Here is a 12,371-nt window from a genome sequence, read left to right on the forward strand (position 1 = left end):
CAGCCAAACACAACTTTATTTCCAGTGGGACCGTAATACTGGATAAAGGATATTTGTGGTATTGCAAAAATAAAAAAGCAAGCAAAAAGGCTGGATAAAGTATTTTGCATAGTTGATAGATGTTTGTAAAAAATAGGGGTCAGTAAAACTTTGTGTGAAACCAGAGAAAACATGAGGACTCATTTTTGTACTAATAACACAGAGAAATGCCACTGTGACCAAAGAGACCAACATTTCTTACGCTTCTAGCCTAGACCATGTAAAATAGCTGGGAGTTCTGTTAGCAATTAGAATCCACTAAGAAAACCTCATAACATCAATGAAAATCAACCTACCCTACTTTAAAGTACTTCTAGAAAGATCTACTAGAGTTCAGTACAAATGTACTCTGATTATTACAAAAACCCCTTCCACACTGTAGAATACTTTAAAAGCAGCCTGGGTTGGGAGTTTGTTTTACTAAATCTATTTCAAAGCCATAAGCAGACAAAAACAATTCTCCAAGCAGACACTTAACAAGGATATCATCATCATCATCGAAAGCCATTTAGAATGTATTACAATATTCTGAGATTTTCCATCAAATATAATCTGATCAATGTGCAGGAAAAAAGTAGCCAAATGTTGGAAGATCAGTAAAAAATAATAATAAAGAATTCAAATTTTCGAGTTTCCCAAACACTCTTTCATCAAGGATTGTTTCTTTCAGACAATATTTCACCATTGTTTTGTATGTTAAAAAGGAAACAAAAATACACCAAAAAAAACCCAAACAAAAATATTCGTACAAGACAATAAATACAGTATTTGCCCAGGTTTCAAGTTATTTTAAGCTTTTCAGTTAAATACAATATGAATTAAAACTTGAAATGCTAAATTTATTAGGTGAATACCCAGCACAGTCATTTCCCTTGTGCTCCCTATAACCCTTTAAATTTGTCTAAATGGCTAGAAAAATAAGACTCAATAGTATGCAAACCAAGAAATTGACTGAACGTCACACTGCATCAAAAGTTTCTCTCTCTTTCTGTGTACTTTTCTAATGCCAGTAAATAAAAGAAGTAAAAAAATAATAAAAAAGTAACCATTTTCTTGCAATTTGCATGAACACTGCATCCCACAGATATGCTTTCTATGTAATTCAAGGAATATTTACAAGAAATCCTATAAAGAAAATTGCCTAGTACCACAAATTATCAGATTGGGGGGGGAAAAAAAAATATGTTTCATTTGACTGTCTTTAAAGGTTATGAAAAAAAACATTTCTTGTGTTGTACTGAGTAACATACGGGAAAATGTACATTTCATTGTATGTTAAACATGGCAAAAACTCAAGACCACCACTAAACCCCTGGGCCACGAGAAAAAAGAACACTGGTCACATTTTTTTTGCTGTAGTTATGTAGTCTATGTGTTAAAACTTAATGTATAAAGATGCAAATACACCAACTACCTATTTTGCTAACAGGGTCACTCTTTAACATGATTTTAATTTTTAATTTTACCTTCTTATTACTATATTCAAATTGCAGCAGATGAAAAAGTAAGGGTTAAAGCAGATTTAAAAAGTAAGGGTTCTACATAGTTTTGAGTTTTCTATATATCTATAAGATATATATATCTATAAGATATATATCTATATATCTATAAGAATCCTTATTTTTTTAACAAGCAAGTAAAAATGTTGCATACATAAAGGTGAAGCTAAATACTTGGGCTAGTGATTTTGTATTTTCTCCACAAACTTTATGTTTAGATCACTCAAGAGAACTCTGTGTGGAATGACTGTTGCCAGAAAAACTACTTGGTGAGATGCCTCCTCTATTTTCCTTGCCCCCACCGTGCAAATTTTTTTCCTGCTCCTCACCACTTTTCCTTCATGCCCACTTTATGTTCTTAAAAAAAAATCCCACATTTTTAACATCAGGATATTCCAACCATTTCCACAAATTCTCCCATCAGACAAAAGTTCTCTCATGCTTGTTCAATCACTTCTGCACAGCAAGGGAATAAGAGCCATACTAAATTTCCCTTTGCAAAATAAATGGGTTTACAAAACAGCTATTGAAAGAGGAATATACAAAATCGGCACAGAGCTCTTGGATGATCGTGTGTGCTTAATATTGTAATAGGATAAAGGTTAAGCATAATATTGTTTGACCCCTTCAACTACTGACATTCATGCCATGTTATTGTTAGTGTTGCATGTTAAGCAAGCAAATTTTCAATGAACTTGTGTTGGCTTTACCACAGACACAGATGTTAGGCGGACTCCTTCGATCATAAGGTTCTCATTATTAACTGAAACCAAGTTGAATATTTGACTGAAGGAAAGGACCATATCATTGTTTTCAGATTTCGCTCTACGACTTAACTGAACTACATCTGCCAGCTTTGGAAATACCAAGTACTTCTTGGCGCCAGTACTGGCGCCTTGCTCTATGACTACCATCTTAAGTGCTTCAGCTTGAGGAAGTCTAGTAACCATCAAAACAGTTTAATAAAAACTTAAAACTGTGATTAAGAGTTACTCACTAGATGACAGAGTGCCCTGAAATTTGTTCTATTTATGAATAATTTCACAAAATAAGCAAATAATAGTAAACTGAATGCATGGCTGTAAATACATAGCTTAGAAAATTCACAAGATGTTTTGTGATTTATGAAGTCTGTGTTATACTTGAAACCACATTGATTTAATAGATAGGCTGGCACTTCACAGGATAATTCAATCTGCTTCAAATCTATTTAAAGCCTTTGGGAAACATAAGGGATGCTCTGAATATAAACACAATTCCACTTTTCACCTTTTTTGCACTACTGTCTCAGAATAAAACTGAAAAGTATCACACTCATATGGAAGATCTCCATTTATAAAAAAATGCTGTTGAAGATGAAATAACTCCACAATTTGTGCTAACCCAAATATAGGAACTATTTTACATAGCAAATCAATTAAATGTTATCATTCACTTTTCTGAATATGTCCTGAGGTTATCTGAATTAAAATAAACAACACATCACACTTTCTTCCTCAGAAAGAGCAAAAGCAAAGTGTCTATGTTCTATTACACTTAGATAATTGATACAAAAAATATAGATGGCTATTCTGCAAACAAACAGGTGTGTTTTTTCCTCAATACAGGACAAGGGAATATGTTAGTAGGAAGGGGAAAATAAATGACTGAACAGAAAAACAGTGTAAAAAGTCCCAAAGGATAAAAATCAGCATTTTCAGACTATTAATGATGCAATCTCAGCTCAAACTAACCATGCTTATTTCACTTACCATGCTGAATGTCCCTCATGTCTAAATGAAGACTAGACATTAATATTCCAACAGCTTGAGATCTTTTGTTACTTAATAACTTGACAACCTGCCAAAAGAAACCCAGTGATTAGTATTAATCTGTAGGAAAATTTGCAAGATAGTTCACATTACTAACAAAAATTCTAGAAACAGTACCTTGTGGTCTATAGAAATCTAAAAATGAGTAATTTAATTATTTTTTAAGTTTTCTTCTGCTGCATAAACGCATTGCAAGTGTTACAATATAAATATTAAGAAAGTGACTATAAAAGTTCCTCTAGACTTCTTCCTTCATTAGGATGCACACATTAAACTTCACAATGATGTTACAAAGTGTATGAAACAGGCTGTCATATAAAAAGAAATTCCAACTGTGTCCATCTTAGAGTTGCTTTGGTTTCCAAAACCACACAATGATTTCCATCTTTGATGTAAGCTGAAACTGTGAGAATTTGTATTTTATTTGAATGTTTGACGTAGTAGGCACCAATATGATTTTTATTTTAAAAGCAAAATAACCATGTACATATTGGGATTTTCTTTGATCACTTTTAGGGAATATAAAAGGTTCCAAAACTTATTTTGTTTATAAAATAAACAGAAAAATAAAAATCAAGCCATCAAAACATCTTGCTTTGTGGGGTTAAAATTAGGCACCAAAATACACGTTCCTACATATTAGCTTTTCAAGCATAAAAACAACAAATAATTAACAGGCTGTCCTGCACAGGGCTCTAAGCTGTTTGAATTCAACTTACTGTGTGTTTTATAACATGGGCATGAGAAGCAAGTACTGCCAGGAAAAGACCGTTATATCTAAATCAGTGTGATTCTAGATGAAGCACTTTTCAGTACAACAATTCAGTAGAAGGAAGAGGTTAATATTTAATCTACTCAGGTACTGAGTTTAACACTGCACTAAATACACTGAAGAAAACCTTTGTGAATCACTTGGAGGAAAGAAGAAAAGCCAGATGACTGAACTGTAAGTTCAAGTTCTTTTTATATCACAGTCAGGAAGCACATAAATATTTTTTCGAGTTGCATAATTCCTAACTGAGCACCAAGGTGCTGTATCATATACAGCCCCACTGGCAAAATTATTTATAAATTAACTAGCAGAAATGAGATTAGAGAAAGTAGAATTAAGTCAGCCAGAGTAAAGAATGTCATGATCTAAATCACATCTTACAAAAAACATAAAAGTATCCACAAGATGTTTGCCCTGTGGCCAAATTTGACTCACTTAAGTTCTCAGACACAGGTTTGTAATGTTGACGTTTGAGCAGTAGTTGTAGAGAAGAAGTAAAAGCCTGACCTAGAATTCTACCACTGGTATTGCTTAGGAAAGTAAACTTGAGAAACTCAGAGCGCTTGCAGTATAGGTTTTCTGAGGACTGGGTTGGCTGGCCAATTGATTTATTAATTTTTTTTTCCCTCAAACCTTCATAACTATTGATTATGAAGGTATTTCATCCTCCTTTCCTCACAGATTCCTAACTACTTACAATGAAGTGAAAATACAGCATTCTGCTCATGAACTGAAAAAAAATTAGCTTTAGAAACCAAGTATGTCTTCACTATTTTTCAAAAGGTTAAAGACCGAAATTCACAGCTTATGTGGAGTAAGGTGTATATTTCTTGTCATTCATATTCTGCAAAAATGAAATACAAGTTGAACTGATGCAAGCTACTGCTGGCCAGAAGTAAAACAAAACAAGAGAAGAAAGCAGAGTAAAATAGCTTTGTTGAGGTTGTCTTTCCCAAAACGATGTTAGAACTGCATTCAGGCTTGAATGCACCTAGGACCAAGGGAAAGGTCCACAACTTAACCTTTCAAAAGGAAGTAGAATTACACTGTTCTCTCTTGGAGGCCTAAAGAGTAAGGATGAACTGCAGCCTGTTTTTGGGAATCTGCTAGTTGTAATGGTGTCAGCACCCGTATCTGTTTCTACCATCCATCAGCAATCTAAAACTCAGAGAGCTGCTCAGATTATGTCTATAAATACAGCAAGGGGACCAACACTAGAGAAAAAAGAATCAAATAAATTATGTTTTTATGATGCAGACTAGAACACAACTTCTTAGGGGCCATGATTCTCATCAATGCTACAGGAACAGATTTAGTGGCCTAGAAAATGCCTTCAAGTCTTGTGCTCTAAAAGGAATCTGGCCTATAAGTTAGCAGGAAAAAGAAGCTGCTTTTTCTGTAAGTGAACTTATGCACAGGAAAATAAATGTTTACTGAATGTCACATTTTGCCAGTGCTCAGAAGGTAAAAAACCATAAGTACTGTGCCTGTGAAGAATAGGTTTTCTGCCAAAATCCTGAACCACAACACTGAAAGAGTACCCAAGAGTATGACTGTCAGGTGAATGGGTGGAAAACAGCAACCAATAAAGCATTTTTTAATAGCAACTACCAGTTTTGTCTGGGTTTACTTAAAATGTAGGTTTTATGTCAACTTGTGTACTAGTCTCTATTACGCATTTCATTCCCATTTCAGTCAATTGCATGAATGCTATCATTTCCTCCAATAAAATGGCTGTAACAATACAACACTAATTCAGAAAATAAGAATATTAGCATAAATGCCTAAACAATTCCCACATTTAAAAATAAAACAATAAAATAAATCAGCTGCATAGTCGGCATAGTCGGCTACAGACGAGTGACGCCACTTAAAGGCGGAACAACAAAAGTCTGATAAATCCAATCTCTACAAGATCTAAAGCCTAAGACACAATACACAACTCTTTTTATTTTGCATTTTGGAACTCTGCTTTAAACAAATTAAAAAAAAAATAAATAAAAAGGAGGCTAGAGATATTATCTGAAGCCTGAAATCTAGAACAAACTTTCTAATTGTTGAGTGGTCCTCATTGTTAAGCAGTAAACAAACTACATGCCAAATTTGTTCCTGATTGTTAAACACAAGCAAAAACAGACAAAGCTATTTAGTGAAAGGTAATGCAACACACATGTTTGATGAGAACCCTGAAGAAAAAATGTGAAGATTCCCTTTCTCCAGAATAACATTTATTTAATGCATGGAATTTTGCAATTATTCTTGCTCTCTGGTTCTGATTTTGACTGCCAGCTCTGAGCAAAATTATCCCAATGCTCTCACTGGTTAAGAAATACTACTGTACTTTATAAAATATCACATACAGGAAACTCCAGTGTACAAAAGCCTGTAGCTTGTAATCGTTGCAGAGAGGATGCAGAAACCCCCAAATTCCAAACAAGATGTTAAGAGACAGGATCAGGGCAGTAATGCAGTTACCTTCTCACTAGGCATCGGGACAACAGATCTTCTCTACAGATTCAGGAGTACTCCAAATGCAAAATTGGCAATCACAGAACTGGACTTACATCTTTTCCATGCATAACCTTGCCTTCTTACAGATACAACACAATAATATTACGCTCTTATGAGTAGGGGGGGACTTGTGTGTCTGGTTTAGGGTTTTTTAAAGAAATGTAAATCCAGAAGTAACTTCTGGTTAGTAATGACAGTGTGAGAGCAGAAAAAGTGACTACTTCAAGTACTGAGGTAATTTTGGTACAATAGATCATCAAGTATTTCTACTTATTACTTACAGATAGAAAGCCAAACTCCCCAAACAAACACCTAATCCTGGCTGTCTAACAGCACACCATGTGCTGATGGTACATCATGATTCAGCTGTGCTCAACTTTTACCACAAAACATCAACCCTGAACCGTAATTTTGAGTATGTCTCCGGCTCCTACCCTAAATCAAACCTTGAACTGGTTACTTTGCCCATTGAAGATTCTCATGATCTGTAAGGAGGTACTTAATGTTTCAAAATTCTTTTTCATATACTTTTAGATGCAATATATTGACATGTTATGCAAATTAGTGCAGCAGAGCAGCCATGTCTGCCAGTTTGTGGATGCCATAACTTTATGCTTGAGGGTAAAGATTAAATATAATATTTACTTTTATTTTATCTATTACCCTACTGTGCTTTCATAAATAAAGCTTTTAACGATACAGGTGAGAAACAGTTCATGACCTTCTATGGTGTTTTATGATAAAGTATTATTGTTAGAAATTAATAACAGAACTATTGCTGTAGAAGTAAACTTTCACTAAGATATTGCTACCCCAGTTAATACTCCTTGCTTGTGACATTAGATGGAAAAAATACTTATACTGCTTAGACACAAGCATACAGTAGTAAGTTAGATAAGCATTGTGTTCCTCAACAGGAGGCTGAACAATAGCAAAATATCCCTTTAACAGAAAATAACATTATTCTAACTTTAAGGACTAGAAAAAGAGATGGAGATAAATAGCAAAATTTAAATTATTTCATTTAAAAATAGATCATAAATATTTTGTTTTTCCATACTTAAAGCTCCTCTTTGAGAGTTTAGCTCATTGTTATGTATCACAATTACAATTACTTCTTTTTTTGTCAACTAAAGCACCAGGGGTCGTAAAGTTTCATTTCTATTTTTTTAGATTGTATGTTTGTAACTCTCAAATGTTTCTGTGGGGTAGTAATGAAAATGCATGTTAACATGTAGCAATACAAACGTTTTTTAAAAAAAAGAAAATATGCAAAGAGTTTCCTTAGAAACTCTGTATTAAACACTGCTTTCATGCATGATCTGCAATGCATTCAGTAGGCATGTTGTTTTTTTTCATGTGATCAGCCCAACTGCTATAGACAATTGTGTCACTGTGTACACTTCCTGTGAACACAGAAAATTACACACACTTTTTACAAACTCTTGCAAAACATATTGCATGCCCAAACACATTTGAAATTAGAAGTCTTAATTATTTTACAAAAAGTTCACACAAATCAGGGAGACAGACATGGAAGAACGGAGAGGCCTTAGGAAAGGGAAAAAAAATGCAAAAAACCCCACCCTAACACCAAAAAACTCCCAAAGAAAAGTGAGAACCCACTATGATATATAGTAGAAGATAACAACAACCAAACAAAAAACCCATGCTTTAAAAGCTCTAGTGTTTCTCACTTTTAAAAGGGAGGACATATGTTACAGTCAGAAGTATGGCATTATTCACTGTACCTACTCCAAATAAATATAACAACTTTTTTTGCTCTTGCTTTTGTTCTGTTGAAGTCAGGACTAAGTAAAAAAAATATAGTCAGAGGGAAAAAATCTGCAAAATCAATACTTCTCTACAGAGAAAAAAAATAGTTAAGTTTAAAACCTTGATTTTCACTTTGAAGTTAAAAGTCTGCTTAACTTCTGAGTCGCTTGGGATCTGACAGTAATACAGGCAATCACATTCAAGCTTACATGCGACTGAGTTTTTTACAAAATCATCATGACTACCGCGCTAAAGTGTAATTTCTAGGTGAAACATATTCATTCCTTATGCACATCTAATTCTGAAGCAATTTCAGTTTTCTTGGTCTGATTTTAAAATGGTTTTAACTATAAAGTGTTGCTTATTGCCTTCTTAGCAAAATCAATGTGTGTTTTCTTTCTTTCTTCTTCCTGAGATGTCATCCAGTCCTACAATGTCCACTGCACTGAGCCTTTGCACTGAGTCAGAAGCACCATGGAGAGATGAAGAAGAAAGTATTTGAAAGGTGTACAACTACTGGCTATGGAAATTAAGATCTCCAACTTCCCTGGAAAGACTGCAGTTAATGGAGAATATCAACCTGTGAAGCCTGAACAAGTAGTGGTATTTGATATACAGAAGCAGTCAGGTAAAACTGTTTGCAAAGAGAACTTTGTAGATACGGTTACAAAACAAATACTATAACAACAAAATATGCAATAAGACATACAAATGAGACCGAAAGGAAAACCAGAGCACATTCATACAGCATCTCATACATTCTTCTTGCAAGCAAACTAAGTGAAATCTTAGTTAATATCATAAATAATGTAATGATATTATTTATTGTATAAATAAAAATTATGTACCAGTCAAGTCCTCTAAAATTCCTGTCTGTGGGGGAAGAACAACAACTGTATCTCTAGACAATACATAAAATTGCAGCAAATGCTTGTGGCATCAACACATGTAATAGATCAGGAAGTGTGGATACAGAAAGCTCCTCCAGACAGGACCTCCATTGTTAGCAGAGGGAATAAACCCTTCTTTTCACAAAATTATTTTTTCCTTTATGTCATTCCTTGTTAATGAATAAACATGAATAACCTTTTATCTGTTAACTCAATATAGCATTTACCTTATTTACCAATTATTTGATGTCACATTTTGTTTCTAGGAGTATTTATTACCACAGCTTCTTTATATTCAACTTAAAAAATAAAAAATGCTGAAATAATTAACTGAAGAGTTTTATTGATACATCTTGCTTGCATCTAAGGTTTTTGAAACAAAACAAAATTTTAGTAACCTATTATTTATTTTCTGGGGTTGAAGGGGGAGATTAAAATCTTAATGTCAACAGATCAGTAGTGGTCTTTCCATATGAGAATACCTTTGACATTATTTCATTTACATGATAGATTACAAACACATGGTCTGCTTTTCAAAAGCTCATTGCAGTTACATGTATATTATTTTCCAAAAATACAGTTAGAGGATCATTAGTAAAGCTTTTAAAAGTTAGGAAATGAATCTATGCAAGTCAGCTCCCTTCTGTATGCTTATAATGCTGACAGTGGTATCAAGATTTTCTGATTATGTAATATTTTTCCACTGAACCCATTCAATGCGCACTGGCCAATATTCAACTTGTAAGTACATTTTTAATATTGCATTTACTGTTATTCTTGAGTACTTGGTCTTAATCATTAGACTGTCCTTTTTCTTCCTGCTTCACAAATCACATGTTCTTAAATGCTAAAAAAACTGACAAACATTTTTTACCCAGGTAACCACTTAATTTCCTAAGTAATCACTATTAACTGTGCTCATTCAACACAGTCCACATTAGCTATGGGAACGGTCCTATGAAAAATGTTATCCAGCCACATAACCAGAACTAGCATTGTAACTACACAGCATAGCTGAACAAGACACTTCAGGAGAGTCTTCACCCCTTGCTTGGGTCATAACACCATAGGTTTGATGAAACAGCTGTTTGCTGAAAGCAACATCCAGGTCAAGAACACCCCAGGCTCACAAGTTTGAGAGAAATTACTATAGACAGAGTAAGAGATGACACAGAGTCAGACCTAATATGCTCTATATTTCCACCTGTCAGAACTCCGCACTTCTTCACTCACTCCCCAGTTACTCATCTTAATCTTCCTTTGCCTCTTTTCTCTTGACCCCTGTTTTTCAACGTGCCAGCACAAGGTTAGGAAAAGAATCTTAAGAAATACACCTGAGGTATCTCTTGAGCAAAAGGAACTGAGATATAGCCTGTAGAGTGGCAAAATATAAGAAACCCTTTATGAAAGTAACAAGATATTTATCTGATGAATTTTTTCCATATTTCAAGTCTATGAAACTATGTAGACATGAACGAAACCAGACTTTTTTTCCTTTCTTAACATTGGCAAAATGAAAAAGGCACCCAATGAGGGGGTGGGGGAGAGAAGCCAACCCAACAAAACTTGCAGCATAAAGAGCTAAATTTTGGCAAAGCTATAACAGGGACTATAATGAAAGCCAGACCACTTTAATAGGTAGCAATGGCAGCCCCACCTATAATATAGCCCATAAAGGACTTTCTTTGAAGATTTAGTAGGCATTCTCATGGAGTGAGCCTGCACACATTTACAGCAGCTGAGAATTTGACATATACATATTAACAGAGCAAAATAGATCACAGCTTTTGCCATAGCACCAAATGAGAGACAGTAAGAATAAAATCAGCTGCATTCATAAATAAACATTAACACTTCATTTTTTCCTCTTTCTTTTAAGTTCTGGAATGGATTTTAATGTGGCCTTCATTCAGTGCTAGACGTAATACTGATTTTTTTTAAGCAGTATTAATTTATATTGTATAAAATTATTTTCAGATGATCATGCCAAGGAAAAAAACAGTTAAAACCAATACTCAAGTAGGGTGAAATTAATCCAATTATTAACTTGGAAAAAAAACACTTTAAAAAGGCTCACCACTTAGAAATAAATATATCATGAATATCCATACACAAATGAAAAAATACAAATGCTGTATGGAAAATAGCATAAATAGCTCTGTGCACAGAACAACAGTGTATTCCAAAATAATCTGTCACCCATTAAAACTTCCCAAAACTATCAAATCTTTCCTCAGATTAGCTAGAATTCCACCCCTGCCATGTGGTCTCCTCCATAAATATATATAATTTTTGATTTCAGTTTACAATAAAAACACTTTTATTCCAATAAAATGTTTCCATAGGGTATCAAATATTTTATTCATTTGAAAGTCATCTGGACATTTTTTCCTGACTGCTATTCCCCCTGTAGCTAGTATTATACATGCAGTGCATCTAAGCATTACAACCACTCAGCACACTTGCACATCGAGGCAAAGAGGAAAAACAATTGCCAGACTAGAACATTTCTCAAAAGCAGCAGAGAGAGCTTTGTGGGTCCTGGTTCTGTTCTGTACAGTTCTCCTCCATAGTTCAACAGGTGACAGAAAACATCTGCTTTCCATAACATGACCCTGTAAAAATCACTTCAGAAACACCATTTTTAAGATCTTTACAATGCCTGTAACTATCATAGAAGCCATGTAAGTCAGTAACCACTTAAACAGCACTTGGTTCTTCCTATAAAAAACATAGTTGTGGAATTACAGACATGATTTCCTCAAATAACTGTTTCTTGTGCTAAACATGGATGGACCTCATTATCCAAGTGTTTACTGCAGTATAAATGAAGAGAATTTAAAAAATGAAGGCCTGCATTCCAAAGTGCTGAGAGGGCATACATAGAAGATATTTGTGAAGCTGTTCTGCTTCATTTGTCTCATGTCAACACAATGAAAAGCCCAAACTGGATTTGCATACATGAACATTTAACTTTGACATCTGCAATAAATGATAGCTTTAATTGTAATTCTAATGAAAGCCTGTGATCATCTGTTTGGTTGAGCTTTTTCAACAAATCAGACTCTCTCCA

At 34.2% G+C, this 12,371-nt stretch overlaps 1 protein-coding gene across 2 annotated transcripts in view; it reads right to left on the minus strand.

Annotated features, from left to right (window-relative positions):
* The window catches only part of FMN2 (formin 2), a 148,799-nt gene that overhangs the window by 83,970 nt on the left and 52,458 nt on the right, over nt 1–12,371 (minus strand). For both annotated transcript variants that reach the window (XM_051615773.1, XM_051615772.1), the window contains one exon: nt 3,290–3,377. In XM_051615773.1, the coding sequence (XP_051471733.1) occupies nt 3,290–3,377 (88 nt within the window). The remainder of the gene's footprint in view (nt 1–3,289; nt 3,378–12,371) is intronic.

The sequence above is a fragment of the Apus apus genome, chromosome 3 (assembly GCF_020740795.1).
Source record: "Apus apus isolate bApuApu2 chromosome 3, bApuApu2.pri.cur, whole genome shotgun sequence".
NCBI lineage: Eukaryota > Metazoa > Chordata > Aves > Apodiformes > Apodidae > Apus > Apus apus.